This window comes from Peromyscus californicus, unplaced genomic scaffold (genome assembly GCF_007827085.1).
Source record: "Peromyscus californicus insignis strain IS unplaced genomic scaffold, ASM782708v3 Scaffold_9__1_contigs__length_137607984, whole genome shotgun sequence".
In the NCBI taxonomy this organism is placed as follows: Eukaryota; Metazoa; Chordata; class Mammalia; order Rodentia; family Cricetidae; genus Peromyscus; species Peromyscus californicus.
Window position 1 is genome coordinate 115,886,480 of NW_026294617.1, and position 21,706 is coordinate 115,908,185.

The following is a 21,706-nucleotide window of genomic DNA, read 5'->3' on the forward strand; positions in this document are numbered from 1 at the left end:
TTATTAAATAAGAAACACAGAGCCAAATGCAGAGCTAAAAGCCCAAGAGGTCAGAGCAGTAGCTTAGAGCTGAGACTTAAAAATGCCTTCTTACCCTTCGCTGCCACTGCAAAAGGGGAAGTGCTGTGGATATCGCTCTGTATAAATAAAATGGTGATTGACCAGTAACCAGGCAGGAAGTATAGGCGGGACAAGCAAAGAAGAGAATTCTGGGAACAGGAAGGCTGAGTCAAGAGACACTGCCTGCGGCCACCATGACAAGTGAGATGTAAGGTACTGGTAATCCACGAGCCATGTGGCAACTTATAGACTAATAGAAATGGGTTAATTTAAGACCTAAGAACAGCTAGCAAGAAGCCTGAGCCATTAGGCCAAACAGTTTAAATCATATAAGCGTCTGCGTGTTTATTTTATAAGTGGGCTGTCGGACTGCCAGGGCTTGGCGGGACCCAGAGAGAACTCTCCAGCTACAGAAATACCACTCTGTTTGGTACCATGATGAACATAAGAATATCTGTTTGTCTCCGGGCGGTGGTGGCGCACGCCTTTAATCCCAGCACTCGGGAGGCAGAGCCAGGTGGATCTCTGTGAGTTCGAGGCCAGCCTGGTCTCCAAAGCAAGTTCCAGGAAAGGCGCAAAGCTACACAGAGAAACCCTGTCTCGAAAAACCAAAAAAAAAAAGAATATCTGTTTGTCAGCTGGTTCTGTTACTGTAGATACCTCTTCAGAACTTTCCCTGAACATGTCTTCCTTTTCAGCACACACTGGTGTCTGCTGAGCTGGGGTCCAGTACTTTGTGGATGATGGAAGTCTTGTTTTTACAGGAGGGTTGTTTCTTTGCAGCTTCAAATTGTTACACCAAAAGCTAGTTGTCCAAATACATTGTCCAGAGAACATTCCAGAGCCACCCTCTTACATACAGTTCTCAATCTGCAATTTTTGGAATATTGATTTGTTGAATTTTTTTTAGATTGATTTATTTTTATGTGCATTGGTGTTTTGCCTTCATGTATGCCTGTGTGAGGTGTCAGATCCCCTGGAACTGGAGTTACAGACAGTTTTGAGCTGCCATGTGGGTGCTGGGAATGGAACCTGGGACCTCTGGAAGAGCAGCCAGTGTTCTTACCCACAGAGCCATCTCTCCAGCCCAGCTTTCATCCTTTTTAATGAACTGGTGTGTACCTTGTGTTTATAGTATTACTTTGTTATATAAATGATTTATTTTCCTCTTCTACCTGCTCTAGCAGCCATGCTAAAAGTAATCTAGGCCAGACTGCATCATGAATCTGAGACATGCTTATGAATGTGTGCTCATTTATATCAGCTCTTATTAATATAATCTTAATGTCTTACTAAAATATATGTTTAGGCATACTCAGTATTATTAATCTCCTTACATATTTTCTTCTTGTGATCACTGTTTTAGTCTCTTATTCTCACACTCTTTCTGTCTTCGCTCCCTGTGTTCAGAACCTCCCTTCCATGTGAACTGAAAAGAAATGTTCAACGGAAATCAGTACATGTGGCCAGTTGCCCCACTTCTTGGTCCGCTTAGACTCAGCATCTCAGGGCGGTGTTTTCTGACAGTCTGCCAAGATCAACACCTTTGGCATCACTGCAGGAAGCAGGCAGAAGGATAAGAACTCGTGACATTCCAGTGCTAGGCCTGTGCGCTTGTGATCTGCTCTGGTCACGGAGGACAGTTGCCAGAGGATGGTTTGTGCTCGTTTTTAAAAATAAGTTTGAAAATTTTAAAGTGAGTGTTTAAACTCAAAAGCGAAACATTCAACTTTACATGCAGCATTAGAATTTAAGCCAGGTTAGGTATTATTGGGCAGCAATGTAAATAAAATCCTTTCAGTTTCCATTCTAGAACTGCTCATCTCATTGATAATGCTGAATTGAAAGTGGGGTCTCATAAATGAGACTGGACCAGCCTTCATTGCTGTTAACTTGAAATATCAGCTACCCAGCCGAAGTGATCAGTTAAAATCTAGCGCTTTCCTCTACCCCTTATCTGATCCCCATAAACAATACTCTCCCCTTCCCAGCATAAGTATGAGCTTTAGTTTTAGACATGCATGTGCTCCCCAAAAATTTTCAGTAGCATCAGAGCAGGACTTCTTCGGTCCAAATGAAAACCAAAATAGAACTTTCTTTTTTAATCCTTGGGGTTTTTTCTTGATGTTTTGTTTTGTGTTTTGAGACAGAGTCTTGTATGGCCTGGCTTTGAACTCACTATGTAGCTAAGGATGACCTTGAACTGCTGACTCTTGCGCCCCCACCTGCAAAGTGCTGGGATTGCAGGCTTGCCCACCAAATAGAGTTCTCTAAACCTCCAGCTGGCTACAAAAATCTTGAGTGACAGGAGGACTCAGGACTCTGGACCAGTTATCTGTAATGCCAACAGGATTCCCCCTCCCTGCTCTTGGGTGTTCCTTGAGCACCGCCTTTACATTTCTCCACACGGTGAAAAGTCTGACACATGGATGTCCATGGCTACATGGCTCTGGGGTGTGCAGTTCACAGATTCATTCCCCAGAGAACCTCAGTGTGGAGGACTTGAGGCTTCTCTGCTCTCTGAGGCTGGGGCTCTTGTGGAGCTGTGGAGCATTGACAGGCATGAAAAGGATGAGGAAGAGAAGTCCTCACAGAAGAGGCCAGTGCTGCAGGTTTCTGGTAACCAGGTGTCTGCCATGTTCTTCTCAGGTTTCTCAGGATTTACTACAAATCCAAGCACCGACTTCATACTTGTCTGACTTAACTGTGACCTTAGAGTTCTGTTCTTCCAGCTTGAATTATAATCACTTTTTAGCAGGCATGGACTAGCACTTCTTCCTAATTTGTCACATTGAGCTTCATGGAATTAAAAGTCCAGTGAGAGACCTCATGGTTATGACACCAGAAAAATGATGCCTTGACTCCCCATCATTTTTTTTAATACTAAACCGTTGTTCCTAGGAATATGCACAGTGTGTTTTGAAGTTCTATGTACTCAGAAATAGAGCAGTTCTCTGAAGCAAGTGTTGTGCAGTGCGCACATGGGAGCGTCAGCCTGCTTCCCCACATCCAAGTATCTAATGTCATCCCAGGCGACTTAGTGAGCATAGTTGATAGGCGGTATTCTTGAAAAGTACTGTGTACTTACCACCAAAAAATTAGAACCATGTGAGGTAATATATATTATCTGGATTTCGTCATTCCCACACACATGTATGCACATGCTCACACACACTTAGTTCAGAAACATTGAGCTTATTGGGTAATATATAATAATAGTACAGTGTAAATACACACTTGCTGTTTTGGGAGCATTGTGTTGTCATTTCCCCCCCCACCCCGTGTGTGTATGTGTGTGTGTGTGTGTGTGTGTGTGTGTGTGTGTGTGTGTGTGTGTGTGTAGCCCAGGATACCTTCAGAGTCTCTAGTCCAATGTGGTCTCCAGTGTGAGGCCCATTGCTGTTGCCCTGAATGCTGGGATTAAAGGCACGTGCCACCACATTGGCAGCATATGTAAGGTCATCTGTTAACTACGTTTTAAGTTTTTTCTTTCCACTCTGGGAAGAAGTCTGCATTAATTTACAACCGATACAGCCCAGGTATGTTCTGAAGCCATCAAAAGTAAATCCTCAGGGGCCCTACCTGTGCTGAGCAGAGCTTCAGCCCCCAGCACTCAGTGGTACCTGTCTCCAGCCCTGTCTTTTGTTGGAATTTAGAATTAGATAAGGAAACTGGGCCCCCAAATTATCATTGTTTCCATGGAAACAGTTGAAAGCCTCTCAATTAAAAGTGTCCCCGCAGGCTAGGGAGAGTATTAAAATGAGTTTCTCTGAGAAGCCAAGTTATCCTCACAGTAAAGCCAAAGAGGACGAATGAGTGAGGAATCTGCTCTATACTAGTTGGGGTTACTTTTTTTTTTCTTTTTTTTTTCCATCCAGGGAAGAATTTTATCTTGATATTTCAGTTACACCCAATTTGTTGGCTTTGGCTGAGCCATCTAGATAATTGCCCTGTTATCTGCTGAGCTTTTTACATTCAACCATGGATCACGGAAGTGTTTGGGAACAATCTGAGCTTTGCTCACACTTGAACACGAGTCACAAATAAAAAGCCCATTTTTTAAAAAATTGATGACATCCCAGAAGAATCCTAAGTTGGAAGTAGCCTGTAGGTCATTAAATATTAACTTCCCATCCATTTGGGAATCCATCCTAGAATACAATAACAGAGGTTCACAGTATACTTTTCTTTTCTTTTCTTTTTTTTGGTTTTTCGAGACAGGGTTTCTCTGTGTAGCTTTGCGCCTTTCCTGGATCTCGCTCTGTAGACCAGGCTGGCCAAGAAATTACAAAGATCCGCCTGCCTCTGCCTCCCAAGTGCTGGGATTAAAGGTGTGCACCACCACTGCCCGGCCAATGGTATACTTTTCTTAAGACTGATTTATGTTATATGTCTGTGTGTTTTGTGTGCATGTGTATCTGTATGCCACATGCATGCCTGGTACCCTCAGAGGTCAGAAGAGGGAGTTGAATTTCCTGTAACTGGAATTATGGATGATTGTGAGCACCATGTGGGTGCTGGGAATAGAATCCAGGTCCTCTGCAAGAACAGTGAGTGCTTTTAACTACTTAGCCATCTCTCCAGCCCTCTCACATTATACTTCTAAGGAAAGCATTCAGTGTTCATTGACAAGACTTCTGGGTAACCAATCGCTGTTTAGGATGGAACTTAGCTGAGTGTGGCAGTGCACACTGATAATCCCAGCACTCAGGAAGCTGAAGCAGGGGCATCATGAGTTGAGGCCAGCCTAGAATACATATAGAAACTTCAAGGACATATGGGCTGGCTTTAGAAAAAGAGGAATTGAAGTGTAGAAATGGAAGAAGAGGAAAAGAGATATTAAAAATTTTGTGATGAATTCTACTATATATACATATATATATGTATACACACACACACTACATATCTACTTTCTTTTTCATGGTAAGTGGCTGGAGATATGGCTCAGTGGTTAAGAGCACTTGTTGCTCTTCTACAGGTCCTGTGTTTCTAGCACGAACACAGCAGCTCACAAACCACCTGCAATTCTAGTTCCAGAGGATCTGACACCGCCTTCTAACCCCCATTGACACTAGGCATGCATGAGGTACACATACATACATGCAGGCAAAGCACTCATTAATTTTTAAAATAAAATCAGGGAAAGACAGTAATTGCATACTGTTGAAGGGTTTCTATTGCTGTGAAGAGACAACACGACCACGGCAACTTTATATAGAAAAACATTTAATTGGGTTGGCTTACATTTTTAGTCCAGTAAAATCATGGTGTGACATGGTGGTGTGCAGGCAGACATGGAGGTGCTGGAGAGGAACCTGAAAGTCCTACATCTTGACTAGAAGGCAAAAGGAAGTAGTCTGTCTCACTAGGTATAGTTTGAGCATAGGAGACCTCAAAGACCACCCCCACGGTGGCACAAATCCTCCAACAAAGCCACACCTCCCATTAGTGTCTCTCCCTTTGGGGGCCATTTTCTTTCAAACCACCACATGTACCTATGAAGCTAGGTGAGATCTCTGCTTGGAAGTGGGCAGTAGAGACTGCATACCCAGGGCCCAGCTAAACCAGCACCAAGTGGTTCCAGAACTCACACAGAAAACCTGGGTGCAGCAGCACACTCCTGTACTCAGCAGTAGGAGACAGAGATGGCAGAACCTTGGGGTTAGTTGGCCAACCAGTCTAGCTGAATCTCTGAACCCCATGTTCAGTGAGAGGCAGTTCTCTACACTAAGGTGGAGCATGATTGAAGTCAACAGTCTGGTCAGCAAACACAGGCACATACTCATCCACACACATACTAGCACAAATACATGAACACACACATACACACACACACACACACACACACACACACACACGCATGCAGAAGCATCCATCTATTTGTTGTCCCAAGAAACATACCTTACCATCAAAGATAAAACCTTAGGGTGAAACATTTTTCAAGTCTATGGAACTAGAAAGCAAGCAGGGGCTGTTGCTCTAATATCTGACAAAATAAACTTTAAACCAATTAGTCACAGTAGATAAAGTCACTTAATGCTGATTAAAAGGAAATCATAACTTGAAACATGTATGCACCAGACACGTGCGTACCAAATTTCATAAAATAATCACTGTTTTATGCAAGACACAGATTGACCCTACCATGATAATAGTGAGGGATGTCAAGACCCCACTCTCACCAATAGACAGTCCAATAAAACCCAGGAACATCTAAATTAAATGGCATAGATCAAATGAACCTAAGAGACATCTGTAGGAGCTTCATCTAAACACTGTAGAATACAAATTCTTCCTAGAAGCCCAAGGAACTTTCTCTAAAATAGATCAGTATTCTACCAAACATAAAGTGAGTCTTAACAATTATGGGAAAATTGAGTTCATTTCTTACATACTGTCTGACCACAATGGAATAGAGCTAGAAATCAACAGCAAGAAAACCTCCAGCATGTGCACCAGGACATGGAGACAGAACAGCACACTCTTAGATGATGAATAGGTCACTGAAAAATTAAGAGGAAACTTTAAAGTTCCTAAAATTGAATGAAAATGAAAACACAGCCCATATAAACTTACGTGATACAATGAAAGCCATCCTAAGAGATGAGGTCATAGCTACAAGTATGTACAATTGGAATTTAGATGTTAGGGGCTGGAGAGGTGGCTCAGTGGTTAAGAACACTGCTGCTTTTCCAGAGGACCTGGGTTCAATTCCCAACACCTTCATGGCAGCTTACAACTGTAACTCTATTTCCAGGGAATCTGATACTCTGTTCTGACACCTTCCATGGGCACCAGGCATGAATATGGAGCACAAACATACATTCAAGTGGAACACCCAGACATATCAAAAAATTAAAAAGCAGAAGAAATCAGATCTCAAATAACTTAATGATGCATGTTACAGTCTTGGAAAAGCAAGAATAAGCCAAACATAAAACCAGCAGATGGAAAGCTGTAATCAAGATCAGGGCAGAAATTAATGTAACAAAATCCTAAAACACAAAGAATTAATAGCAGTTAGTTCTTTAGAACAATAAACAAGACTGACAAGCTCTTAGCCAAACTATCCAAAAGAAAGTTGACACAAATTAATAAAATTACAGATAGAGGGAGGCACTGTAACAGACACCAATGAAAATCAGAAAATTAGGACCTATCCCTAAAACTTTTAGAAATGAATGAATTTCTTGACTCATATGACCTACCAAAGTTAAACCAAGATTAGACAAATAACTTAGATATATTTTTAAAAATATTCAAGCAATAATAATAAAAAGAACTATGAACTAAAATAAAGGCCAGACCCAGATGGGCTCATGCTGATTCTACCAGACCTTTCAAGAAGAACACGAGTGCTCCCCAAACTATCCCATAGCACAGAGGAGGAGGAGGAAACACTGGCATTCTATGAAGTCACATTACTGTGGCTCCAAAACACGACAAAGACACAGAAACAACAAAGTCACCTGGGCCAGGCTTGCTGCCTCGAACTCCAGTCCCAGGGGAAAATGACATGACGGGCCTCCAGGCACCTGCACTCACTTGTACACACACTACACATATTTTAAAATGATTTAGCTTAATCCGAATAAAGTCCTTAAGGAGCTCAGTAGATGGAACATAGCTCAACATAATGAAAGCTATATGTAATAAACATATACCCAGCATTATACTAAATGGAGAAAAGCTCAGTGAAGGTCCACTGGAATCAGGAGCAAGATGGGGGCCCCTACCTTTTCCACTCTGGGGTTTGGGGGTGTGCACACACTTGTGTGTAGTGTACATATCCAGAGGCCTGAGGCTGAAGTTGCCTCTCTCTGTTTTTCACCTTAGTGTTCAAGATAGGGTGCAGCTTATCCTTGAAGCTAATCTGGCTACTGAGCCCCAGGATCTACTTGTTCCCACCCCCCCCCACCCCCACCTTGGAATGAGAGTCATATCTCACTACACCTGGCTGGTATGTGCATGCTAGAGAGCTCCAGGCCTTGTGCCTGCATAGCAAGTCCTTTCTTCACTGAACTGTCTCCTCAGGCTCTCCCCACACCACTTTTCTCCCTCTGATGAAATACGCCACTTGAAGATTTAGCCAGAGCAATAAGATAAGATGGGAAAATAAAAGATACAGACAGAAAGAGAAATAATTTTCTTATTTGCTGCTGATATAATCAATACATAGAGACTCTGAGGACTCCACCAGAAAACTCAGAGCTGATAATCACTTCCATCAAAATAACAGGATGCAAAATTCTCATATAAAAGGTAGCCTTCCTATATACCAATAACAAATGTACTAAGAAAGTAAACAGCCCCGTTCACAATTGCCTAGAGAAATACCTTGGAATAAACCTAACCAAGGAAAGTTTTATCTACAATAAAACTTTAAAACACTGAAGACAGAAAAACCTCCCATGCTCGTGGATTGGAAGTTTTAATATTGTGAAAATGACTGTGCTACCAGAAGCAATCTACAAATTCAGTCCAATCCCCGTCAAACTTCCAACATCATTTTTCATAGAAGTAGAAGAAAATTTTTCAGTTCATATGGAAGCACGAAAGACTCCTGATACACAAAGCAACCCTGAGGAAAAAGGACAACAAATTGATTCATAGCGTGTCTCAGGGACTCGAGAGCCGGTGACAAACAGCTCGGGACTGGCACAGAAACAGCCACCGAGTCAGTCACAGAACACAGGATCTGGATGTAAACGCGTGCGGTGACAGCTGCCTGAACTGTGACAAGATTCCAAGACTATAGAAGAGTCTCTTACAAATGATGGTGGAAAGCTGGGCATCCACGTGGAGAAGAGTGAAGCTAGAGCCTTAGCTCTTGCCGAAGATCAACCTCAAATGGATCCAAAACCTTAGCATGAGCCCCAAAAACTCTGATACCTGCAGACAGATTTCTAAACAGTCTTATTTAATAATAAACACAGAGCCAAATTCAGGGGTAATAGCCAGAGAGATCAGAGAAATAGCGAAGAGCCCCTGACTAGCCTTAACTTACCACCACGCCGTAGCTTCCCAAGAGAGAGCTTCTTCCTCACTAACCTGTGCTTTTATTGCCTTCCTGTTCTGCCTTCTCATTGGCTCTAAGCCCAGCCACATGACTTCCTCGTCACTGTGTGTCCATACAAACCTCCAGGTCTCTGTGGTTGGTACTGGGATTAAAGGCGTGTGTCACCACGCTTGGCTATGTCCTTGACCACACAGAGACTCTGCCTGCCATGTGATCTGATTAAGGGCGTGTGCTGCCACCACCTGACTCCTGTTTATGGCTCGCTATGTGACCTCTGATCTCCAGGCAAACTTTATTTATTAACATACAAATAAAATATCACATTTCAGCACAAATAAAATATCACCACAGACATCAGTAGAAAGCATTTCTAGGTGTTGGCATAGGGGCTGGAGAGGTACTTAGTGGATGAGGGTGCTTGCTGTTCTTCCAGAGGACTGGGGTTTGGCCCCCAGCACCCTCATTTGGCTTCTCACAGCCACCTGTGTGACTCCAGCTCCAAGGGCTCTGGCACCTCTTCTGGCCTCTACAGGTACCTGCACGCAGGCGTGCATATACACGCATGTAAATAAAAAAAAATCTTAAAAAATACGCTGGCCCTGGCAAGAACTTTCTGAATAGGACTCACAAAGCAGTTGACAAGTGTGATTTCATGAAATGAAAATAACTTCTGCACAGAAAAGGAAGCAACAGAGAGGAGACATAGCAAAATGGGAGAAAATCTGTGCTATCTGACAGAGAATTACTATCTAGAATATACAAAGAAATAAAAAATACCCAATGAACCAAACTATAAATGGACTAGTGAACAGACAGTTACCAAAAGAGGAAATGACCAATAAACATGAAAAATGTTCAACTGCCATCCGAGAAGTGCAAATAAAAACTACATGGAGATCCCATCTCGTCCCAGGCAGAGTGGCCGTCAGAAGACGACATCAAACAGTGGTGTGGGTGTGGACAAAAGAGGACCCGTAAGCACTGCTGGTGGGATGTGGACTAGTCAAGCCACTGTGGGAATCAGTGGGGAGTGTCCGCAGAAGACAAAAAGTAGACCCACCCTGGGACCCAACTCTATTCTGCTCCTGGATATTTACTTAAAAGACTCCAGTCAACATAGCACAGAGACACTGACACATCAGTGTTTGTTCCAGCACCATCCTCCATAACTACGTTGTGGTACCCATACCCGTCAATATAGGAATGGATAAAGATGACACGGTGTGTGCACACGATGAGTTGTTTTCAGCCGTGAAGAAGAATGAAGTTGTCATGTGAAGGAAATGAATGATGGAGATCATCCTGCTAAGCAAATGAGGTGGTCCTCAGAATGACGGATTCCGGTGTTTTCTCTCACTTACGGGTAATAGATGTTATAAATACATAAAATCATGTGTGTATAGATGTTTAGGGAAATTCAGAGGACTAAAGAGAGTGTGGAGAGCCAGGAAGGGGAGGTTAGCGAGATGAGGGGGTGTTCAAAGTACATATAGTTACAAGTATATACTTGCCTTATATAACCAAATTAAAAAACAACAAAACTAATGAGGCTGGGAAGATGCCTTAGTCTGTAGGATGCTTGGTGGACATGCATGAGGACCTCACTTCCATCCTCAGCATCTATGGAAAAAGCTGGTTGTGGTGGCTCATGCATGTAATCCAGGACTGGAGAGGCAGACAGATAGACCTCTGGGGCTTTTTGCCCAGGCAAGCTATACTAATTAGAGAGCCCTAAGCTCCAGTGAGAGACTCTGGCTCAAAAAGATAAATAAAATTTAAAAATAAACCAAGAGGATGGTGCCTGAAGAATAACACCCCAAGGTTGGCCTCTGGTGTATACATACACTGTACACACACACTGCACATATGTACACACACACACACACACACACACTGCACATATGCATGCACACACAACACTACACATATGTATGTTGCACACACACGGTAAATGCTTAATAAATGTAAAACTGCTGAAAAGGAATGATGAATACCCAAGGTGATATTATGCTAGTTACTTCCAGCTGATCATCGCACACTATAACCGCCTATGGAAATGATACATTGTACCCTAAAGTAACATGTGCATTTACTATGTATCAATTTAACAATTAAAAAATTTGTAAGGCAAAGGGACATGTTTCTCTCTCCCTCACACGGTTGCTGCTTTGTCTTTCATACCAAGTAAGTCAGGTCTACTTTTCCCCTAATGAACTTTCCAAAGTGCATCATGTGCACGCAAAGCCTGCTTGGCCACTGACTGAACAAGTCCAAACCATGAAGACTTTAACATCTGTGGCAAGCCCAGTGGCTGGCCTCCTTCCAGCAATGGGACCATAACGCCCCTGCTGCATTCTAGTTAATGTCTCTAGCAACAGTTTTTTCTCAGCATCATTGTGTAAGTGCAGATTTGTTTTGGTGTTTCTGCATTTTCTGTCCAGGTTTTCCCTCCTGGGGTGAGTGTCCAAGTTGAAGCTTAAACACAGAGCTAGACCTAGCCATGGGTCTGTGCAGTGACCTGAAGGGTGCAGCTGCCATGCCACGTCCTGGTACACACACCCTCCTTCCCCCTGCTTTGAAACCTTCAAACTGCCCAGCTTTCCTTTGTGACTTTATTTGAGCCCTCAGCCATTTTTGCTAAGTTAAAGCTTTATTGGTTAGTGTTGTAGCTTCTCTTCAGACACATTCTGTTGTCCTCAAGTTGACACTCCTGAAAAGAAACAACCCCCCAAGCCCTAAAATGCTGTTCCCAAAATGTTTCAACAACTTTCAAGTGGATAGAAAGTTAAACTCCTACACCCGGGTGTGATAGGCAGTGCCTGGGAAGCACACGCAGGCAGACGTGTGGCCCGCTCCATCAGAAAGTGCTGAGATAGACATCTGCTCCCGTTCTAAAATAACCCGTGACCTTCAGCCCGCCACCAAACTCCTCCAACTTACATTTTCCTCATCCAAAATCAGATGCATCCACCCCGTTCCAGGTTGGTGGCAGTGCTATGCAGACAGGTATTCAATACCTATTTTAAGTTGTGTGGCAAACAATACTGCAGTTGTCTGTAGGTATTTTGATTTGAGAGCTCAAAAAAATATAATAGGAAAATAAAATATTGGTGATTCTGAGTATTTCAGACTTTGGGTTCCAAAAACAGTGTCACTAGTCTCCATAGGACTGAATCTAAGTATGTACATTACATTCTATCACGGACCTCATAGGACCGAATCTAAATATGTCCATTACATTTTAGAGAAACATTATCATCATTTCTGGCAGGTTTCGATGTGTTCTCACACTTTAGAAAGGAGTTCATTTAAATGGGTATTGTTTGTGGAGAAATAACATTACTTTGGATTCCTTGTGTAGTCTTGGGGTAGAAGAATAAAGGAATTGAAAGTGACTTCTGTTGTCTTTTCACCTCCACCTCTGAAGTGTAGGGAATGCCTCCAACAACTAACGGAGCACACGAGCACAGAGCACAAAGTGGGCCTTGGGGACCTGACCCTGATGGGGCCGCCCACGAGGCTCAAGGGTGGATTCTGGGGGATCGCTTTTCCTGGGAAGCTTTGGGCACTTATAGTCAAGCCAGCAAAGTTCATTTTCAAGCTCCTAGCTCCCCCTTACCCCCATATTTCTGGAGACATGCCAAGGACTTCCAAGTGGTCCTGGGGGGCTTAAAATGATTGCTCTTTCTGCTCAAGGTGGTGTATTTGTTGTTACATCCACTTTTTACTCAAAACCATATGTATTTGAGGGCATTGAAGCAAAGGCATCATCTACATTTTTGGCATCCAGAGTCTGATGATGATGCTTTAATTATTATTCTTTTGCTGTTTATCGTATTATTCTTTTGCTGTTTATCGTTTTACCAGAAATATAAGCACTGTTGATCTTGCAAAGAACTCTGTTTCTCTCCCTCCCTCCCTTTCCTTTGAATTTTTCCCTTCTTATTTTCCGTTTCCTTTCTTTCCCTTCCTGTTCCTTTTCCCCTCCCTGCTTGTTCCCCTTCCTCTTCCCTTTTGTGGTCTCTTCCTGATCATCCCAGATGGTCAGGTGATTGCCGAGGGTTTTCTTTGGGAGGGAAAGGCAAGTGACTAACCCTTCCTTGTTGGCAGTGCGGCCTTGCGCTCTGACCCCTCGTGTGCTCTTTTCCTCTCCCAGGGCGTCCTCTCCAACATCTCGTCCATCACTGACCTCGGGGGCTTTGACCCCGTCTGGCTCTTCCTCGTGGTGGGAGGAGTGATGTTCATTCTGGGGTTTGCAGGGTGCATCGGAGCACTTCGGGAAAACACCTTCCTTCTCAAGTTCGTAAGTATCGCCAACCCTGCTCTCGATTTGAGATCCAGACTATTACACCAAGATGACGCTCTTAACTGCTGGCAAGATGGTAAGCACACCAAAGGCCTAGGCAAGAAATATGGCCTGGTCCATTTTTACTTCAGGAGGGCTCTCCAATCCTGCCCCTACCCATGCCTCTTTGGCAGTGTAAGTGCCACCCAGCCTTGCCATGCATGAGGGTTTTGTACATATATGCAACAGACTCGTCTCCAGTCCCTAATGTAGCCTCAGGAAGGAATGAGATGTGTAGGGGTGTGTGTTGTATGTGTGAGAGCACACACGTGTGGCTGGTGAATACTGGACATAGAAAGCTGTGCAGAGAGTGAGCCAGAGAAAGTGGGCGGTGGCCCGGCTTCAGTAGCCCATCCAGCTTGCGTAGTTTGGATAAACATGGCGATTTGGTCAAGGTGAGAATTCTCCTTTGCACGAGCAGCACTTTTTAGCTGCTTTCCAGTGTGTGACGGCTGCATTTGTGGAGGAGGGACTTTAGCAGGAGGTATGTGGGGATTCGGGGCAAAGTAGAGATTGAGGAGTGGAAGTCTCCCCTTTGGAGCCCCTTTCCACGCGGAACAATGGCACCTATAACATATTTGTGTCTTCAATAAGGCTGGTAAATGTGGCCACTTCCTTGTTGATGACCTCAAATGGAACTTCAAGTTGCTTTCTATACTTTGGAAAATGAGTAGTTAGCTCACAGCATGTCTGTTTCTGCCAAATATTTGGTATGGATTGAATTTGGCCTCATTTTGTGTGGGGGTTGGCATTCTAGTGATTTCTGTAGGAAAAACATTCACTCTTCTCTCCAAAGATAGGGAAGATCAGAAGGACCTGCCTTCCTGTGAGGAGGGAGGACCCGGAAATTTCCAGAGAACAATTTTGTGTGATGTTGCCTGTTATTATAGCCATTCGCACCCCTGCTGACACATCTTCTTGGGTCATTGTCACTTAAAACTGGAGCCTGTCCTAGAACTACTCCGAACAGCCACATAGCGTGTCCACATAGCGTGTCCACATAGCGTGTCCACATAGCGTGTCCGCCGGACTCTTCTCTGACGTGTGTTCTTGGCCGGCTCCAAGAGGAGACTCGCCATTCCAATCCGAGGGTAGCCCATTTTGAACTGGGGCGGCTCCTGCTCCCTGATCGATGTTTCCTTTAATCTTTTTATGTGGCTCACTCCAAGAGGGAAGACCTGGGGAGTCCTTGCTCTCAGACATAGTTTAATGAGGAGCTAGCTCTTTTTCCTGTGTGCATGGTGGGAGTGACTAGTTTCCCATGGTTCTCGCTGCCTAGCTACCTGATCTAGATTGACCCTTTTCTACACTGGCACACACAGAGGCTTGTGTGACACCCCCACCCTCATCCTCACCCCCACTGCCGCTTTCTTCACGGAGTCAAAGACCTATGGAGTCCCTCCAAGGGATGTTTGTCCCTGATCATGACCTGCCAGCCTGCCAGTCTTCTTGGTATCAGGCATCTCTAAATGCTGGCCTGGCTTCACTGTAACCCATGATCTGCCCCACTACTCAACCGATGCAACCTCCATGCTCCCAAATGTGGGATCCCTTTAATATGGTTTTCTTGAACATGGCTTTATTCATTATAGCAGTCCCCTTCCTAAAGCCTCACATTAGATGTGAAAAGAGTCATGTTCTTAACTTTTCATCTTAGAGAATATTTAAATGGCCTCCCTTTATTTAGTACTAACAATAGAAGCTGGCCTAGAACTCTCTCTAAGGAGGAGCTATGAGATAAGTTGGAAATAGTGTCACCATGCCTCCCCACAACCTCAAAGATCATGTTGCCCAAGACTAGGAAGATTGCTGGGGGGAAACCCAAGAGGTAAGTGTGAAATAGACGTGGCATTTCTTGGCTGACTGATGCCCTCAAATGAAGCTTCAGGTCACTTTCTGCACCTCTGGAAATGGGCGAGTTAGCTCACAGCTCGACAGGTAGGCCCCTGCCAAGGACTTGATATGGATTGAATTTGGACTCCATATTTGATGTGTATATTATGTAACTGGAGAACTTAGCAGGCAACTGGAAAGGGAACTTCCCTAACCTTTGTGGAGGTGAGAACAGAAGTCTGGAGTCTTTGTGCAGCTGTCCAGCTGTTTCACACACATGCATGCCTGCTCACATTTTATTCTTTCTGTGGTGTGAGGCCTGTATGTGTCCACGTTTGGGGTGATAGCTTATACAGGGAAGGGGGTTGTTTTATATGAAGAGGAAGGCAGGGGGCATAAGTATTCATTTTTTTTTTCTTGTCTAAGGCAAACTTAGTTTGAAATTATTGGTACCACTGAAAATTGAGAACTTGGCATTTTACTTCATTGAGGACAGATAAACAGCAGCTCAGGGGGAGATTGGAAGGCTGAGCCGAAGAGCCTGGAAGCAGAGCCTGTGCCTTGGCATCCTAGACTTTGTCAGGCACTGGTTTTGTCCTTCTGGCCTTCTTCCCTCACTCCCCCATAAAGATACACTTGTCACTCCATGCCATGAAGAGAATGGCCACATCCCACTGTCCCCCCAGCATGCCCTCCCCGCCACGTGCCACCTCCAGGTCATAGCTTGAGGAGGGTTAAGATGCAGGAGGAGGGAGGTGTGCAAAGGCCCGTGGGTGGAGCGGCAGTCAGGATGACTAACATGAAACTCTGAAGGATCGAGGTGGAAGGGAAATTTCCCCAGGGTTCTGATGGGTTACCTCAGGGTCTCATGCTCTCTAGCCTTATACCTTGTTATCAGCCTTCGCCAGAAGTCTCCTTTTGATTGCGTTGTGGTGTTATTTAAAGTGTTTCCTGAGGCTGCTGCTTCCCAGACGGGAGTCAAGAGCGGCTAGTGTTCCTGAGAATGCCCTTAACCCCCAGTTTCATTTTCAGGATTGGAAATTGTTTTCCTGTCACAGCCACCCCCCCCCCTACTTCCTCTCTGACCTCTTTAAGATGAACAGATCTACTTCACACTGTATAGGAGGCGCAAGGAGGGATTAAAATGGGAATCCAGAACAGGATAATGGAGTGTGCGTGGAATCAAGCCACGGTAGCAAATGACAGGCGGTCGTAAAACATGGGATAATCTACCTTTCAAGTTAGGAAGAAGGCTTCCTGGAGGTCAGGCAGAACATTGTTCATATGTCTGGTAGTACATTAATCAGGAGCAATTCATTAGGCCTTAATGTGGGTCTAATGAGAAATTCCTATTACTCATGTTTGATTTGGGCTTTGTTGGTTAATTATCAAATGGAACACCAGAGACTCTAAAATGTGATTATGAAGTGATCTTTAATTTTTAAAAGTCCTTTCTTGAAGTGTAATATTCCATTAACAAACCTTAAGAAACGGAGGGTTCCAGTTCAGAGATTGTCCCAGTTGAATGTAATTACAGTCCTTTTCAGCGCCAGCCCCTAACTCCTGTGATCTCACCCTTGTGACCATTCCCTGTTGTTCCTCTCGTTGTAGTTTTCTGTGTTCCTGGGGATTATTTTCTTCCTGGAACTCACTGCTGGGGTGTTGGCGTTTGTTTTCAAAGACTGGATCAAAGACCAGCTCTATTTCTTTATTAACAACAACATCAGGGCTTACAGAGATGACATTGACTTGCAGAACCTCATAGACTTCACCCAGGAATACGTAAGTTCAAGCTTCCTTTCCTCTCCAGTGGAAACAGCTTCTCACAAGGGGGACTCCCATAATGTCTTGTGTGTCTTTGACTCCCATAATGCCCTGCGAGCCTTTGACTCCCATAATGCCTTGCGTGTCTTTGCTGGCTGGCAACATCCGGCTGACTTTTCTACGTAGCTTCTGGTTGTTTGTTTACTTGTTTCCCTTGCTCCACGGTTTACGTTTGTATCCCAAACAGAAACGTTCTGATTTCACTTGTTTCAACTTGTATTAAATTAGAGGAAGGAAGACATAATTCTTAAGTGAAAATGCGATCACCATGGCTGTACCCTTGTCGGGCCTTGGAGAAAACTGCTTTTCTGTATGTTTAAAGTTCTGTTTGACTGAATATGAATTTTCCATGTTCCTTTCCCTACAGCTCACAATAACTGACAGGATATTTGTTCATAAAGCTGCTCAAATGTACCTATCCAGCTGCCACATGTGTGCAGTCCAACCCAAAAGTTAGAGACTTGTAAGCCTGCGAGCTTCTAACATGGGATAGGCGGACCCCTGCCTGCCACACAGGTGTCTGAGCACGACCGTGTGACTGACTGCTCCTGCCAACAGAACAGGCACAGGGCATGCCACTCAAAATGCAGAGTGGCACAGACAGGGAGCCAAGAGACGCACGGTCTCACTGACTTGGGACTAACAGAAGCCTGAACTCTTTCCCTGATAGTAAAATGAGAGTAAACGTGAGCTGTTGTCTAATTCCTGTGGATATTCGGACACTCTAATGATGCGCATGGTCTCATATTAGGCCCAAGATGTTATTGTCCTGCAGGTTATGGGGCTCTCACATACCTGCGCTGGAAAAATAGGAGTAAGCCAAGCAAACTTGGCCAGTGGTGTCCATGGCATTGATGTTTAGAGCAAGATCAGGGGCCACACAAGCTCAGTGGACCAAGGTCTTGCTTTGAGTTGGAACGGCTGGGCTGGATAACATGTACCTCGAGTCAGGAAGGCATCACCATTGTCGAGGAAGGCCACCCTTGTCAGGATGCTCAGCAGTCAGCTGGGGTCTTAGTTCTCGCTCAGTGGCTTCGTGGCTTCCAAACAGCTGCCCTCTACAGCAAGCTGCCCACGGGTGAAATGAAGCCCTGTTTGACCTGCTCAGCAGACCTCCCTGTGGTGTTAGGTCTCAATGGGTGCAAGCTCACAGCTTCCCAGCTGTTCTCCCTGAGTGGTTTGCATGACAGAGCTGATTGGGCTTCCCAGGGAAACCTGTGGTGCCCAGATCAAGCCCAGAGAAGCAGCCGGACCTACAGAGCATGTGTTCATGAGTGTTCCTGAAATGCTGCTTGCTGTACTCAGCAACACTGTTATTTCATGTGATTCTGGTCTTCTGTTCTAGAGTTAGAGTTTTGACATAGCTTTTGGTCCTGAAAGTCTTAAAATGGCCAAGGGTTGTTTTTTATTTAAGAAGCCAGGATAATCCAGGACAGGGAGGTTGTGGGTGGGTTATATTGTAGCTGGAATAAGTCTCCATTTAAGAACCGCCGAATTGAACATCTTGGTTAGTATATTTTAATTAGCTAATTATTTTGTAAAGTTGAAAATATAAAAATATGTTCTTTTTTTTTTTTTTTTTAAATCAGAGTCTGGAGAGATGGTTTAGAGGTTAAGAGCACTGGCTGCTCTTCCAGAGGACCTAGGTTCAATCCCCAGCAGCCACATGGCAGTTCACACCTATCTGTAATTCCAATTCCAGGGGACCTGACACCTCACAGAGACATACATGCAGGCAAAACACCAATGAATATGAAATAATAGAAAGTTATTAAAAAATAAATTCAGCATGGAGACCAAGATCATGAAAATTAAGCCTCTAAGTTTGTATAGAGGTGGGTTTTGTTTGTTTGTGGTCGTGGGGATTGGACTCAGGGCCCTACCATGTTTGACCACTGCACCGCTGAACACCAGCCCTGATGTTCACAGTCTTGTGAAGGGTTGACAGCTCTACAGCGTTCTACACAGTCAGAACTTACCAAAGTGTCTGATGTTCATCTGATGCCACTACACTCGGTGAAACTGTTTAGGAACCATTCAAATAAGATCAGATCCTCAGGCATAGCCAAGTTGCCTCATTAGACCTTGCCATTGTTGTTAGTGTCTTATCTTTCCTTCTAGGAAGTTCTTGTTTATCCCTCTAGAATCTGACCAAGCCAAACAGATCTTGAGCCCTGCTCCACAGTGCCCCTCCCTCCCCCACCTAGTGTCCCATGCCAGCCCATCTGTAGAGCCTTCAGCCTTCATTATTTTGCAAGGCTTTGCAGGGCCATTTAGGTTGATTTTAACTTAAAAATGAAATTTGAGGTGCTGGACCTGGCAGGGGACGCACCGGTGTCGTGTGGGTGGGGCGCAGGTGGCTGGTCACCTCCCGGCCTGGATGTTCTTTCTAACTCTCTCCTCTTTGCTCTAGTGGCAGTGCTGTGGGGCTTTTGGAGCTGATGATTGGAACCTAAATATTTACTTCAATTGCACAGATTCCAATGCAAGCCGAGAGCGATGCGGTGTGCCGTTCTCCTGCTGCACTAAAGACCCTGCGGTAAGAGCCACAGCTCACTCAAGGCTGGCTGCTGGGCCCTGTGCTCACTGCGGGTGTGACGGCAGAGTGATTTTGTCTCAGAATCTCTTCTCACAAGCTCATGCCTGAATCCAGCTCCTAGGTGGGGGTGCTGTGCCCCAACCTTCCCAGTCAAGACAGGGTGGCTGGTATTTATTTAGCAAGTGTGTGTGTGTGTGTTGGTTTCTATTCTCAGCCTTGCTGTGTATTGGCTCATGAGAGGTCAGAAAAGGAGCTCCCTTTCTCGGGTGAAAAAAAAAAAAACCGTGGCGTCATGTGGAGTACACATGACTTCTCCCAAATCGCAGTGCTGACAGGTGACGGAGTTGGGTGCCAGACCCAGGCAGCCTGCCTGTGCCACTCACTTGTCCCTCTTTTATGAAACGGCTCACAGGTGAGCTGTCTGGAACAGCTTGGGTTTCTTCAGCCTTCTCTTCCCATATGACTTCTGGGAAGAGGATTGGGGTAGGAGGAGAGACTGAGACATGACAAGGTGGGCATGCTGCTTAGGGAGCCACGGTGACCCCGAGGGGGGCCTGAGGATGGCAGCAGCGGCTGTCATTTGCGTTTTACGTTGAAAAGAAAATAGAGAACCCACTCACAAGCCATTTCTCCTTACTACGTGTCACACTGTGTGCATGGCTCATAGAATTAAGAAACAAAAGAACCTTTTGTATTATAAGTGAAAAGCCGCCGGGCGGTGGTGGCGCAGCCGGGCGGTGGTGGCGCACGCCTTTAATCCCAGCACTCGGGAGGCAGAGCCAGGCGGATCTCTGTGAGTTCGAGGCCAGCCTGGGCTACCAAGTGAGTTCCAGGAGAGGCGCAAAGCTACACAGAGAAACCCTGTCTCGAAAAACCAAAAAAAAAAAAAAAAAAAAAAAAAAAAAAAAAAAAAAAAAAAAAAATAAGTGAAAAGCCAGAACCGGGAGTTGGTGTGGCCCATGGGAGGAGTGGCCACTGCCCTCCTTGGACAGGCCTGCCCTTCCCCACAGTGGAGTACCGTGGGTGCTGACCTTCTTGCAGGCTGCCCATCGGAGGGCAGATCAGCCTGGGCTGAGCATCACTAAGAACTGTGCCACCCTGCCTGTGATTCCATTCCAGCCAGCCTGTCTTCCTCCCCTGAGGCAGGTCAGGTAGCAGCAGGACGCCTAGGTTGAAGTCTGTGGTGCCCACTCAGGCAGCCTGGTCACATACTGGCCAGCATGCTCTCTGTTTTCTGTCTCTGTCCTATATCAGCTGTCCATGAGAAAAATCGTGAGAGTGGGTAGCAACAGTAGTCTGCCTTATGCCATGGACTCTGAGCTGGTGAGGTCCATCTCTGACCCCGGAGGGGAGGAAGCAGCTAACCCACAATATTTCCAACCAGATCCTGGAGATGTCTGTTTGACACGTACGTGGTCAGGCAGTGTTTTGCTTTGTAATTAGTAACATAATGCTTTTTCATTAAAACAAAAAAACTTTAAGGGACAGGATTTTATTGATGAAAAGGGACAAGCACATATTTGTCATGCTTAAGATCCTAGATCTTTTGTAGATTTTTTTAAAGGGAGCGCGTATTTGGCATGCATAAAACCCTAGATCTAATCTCTTCTGCTGTTTTTTTTTAAGCAGAAATTGTGAAAGAGCATAAAGATGGTCATTTTGTCCTTTAAGTTTGATTTTTGCCTATGTCTCCACTTCCCCAAACCCTTGAAGCCTTCTGAGGTTGGCAGTATTTTGAATCTTGTTCCTTCCCAGCATAATGGGCCTGCTAGGGTCTCGGTTTTCCTCATTTCTAAGGTGGAAACGTTTTCATTGCATACTTCTGAAGCTGCTCTCATACGCATGTGGCATCTGATGCACATGGCGCCTTGAACTGTGCTGTGGTCTGTGTGCCCTCATCGGGTCTCACCACTGATGTTGCGGGGCCTCCTGTTCATTCTTAGATGGGCTTTCTGTTGAACAAGAATGAGTTTCACTTTCCTCTTCCTCTCTCCCCCAGGAAGATGTCATCAACACTCAGTGTGGCTATGATGCCAGGCAAAAACCAGTAAGTGGAACCTGCCCCTGTGTCTTAGCACACAGCGTG

The 21,706-nt window shown here is 44.9% G+C and overlaps 1 protein-coding gene across 2 annotated transcripts in view; it reads left to right on the plus strand.

The window, feature by feature from the left end:
- The window catches only part of Tspan5 (tetraspanin 5), a 172,640-nt gene that overhangs the window by 144,997 nt on the left and 5,937 nt on the right, over window positions 1-21,706 (plus strand). For both annotated transcript variants that reach the window (XM_052732169.1, XM_052732168.1), the window contains 4 exons: window positions 13,236-13,382; window positions 16,869-17,039; window positions 19,495-19,620; window positions 21,620-21,667. In XM_052732169.1, coding sequence (XP_052588129.1) covers window positions 13,236-13,382; window positions 16,869-17,039; window positions 19,495-19,620; window positions 21,620-21,667 — 492 coding nt within the window. The remainder of the gene's footprint in view (window positions 1-13,235; window positions 13,383-16,868; window positions 17,040-19,494; window positions 19,621-21,619; window positions 21,668-21,706) is intronic.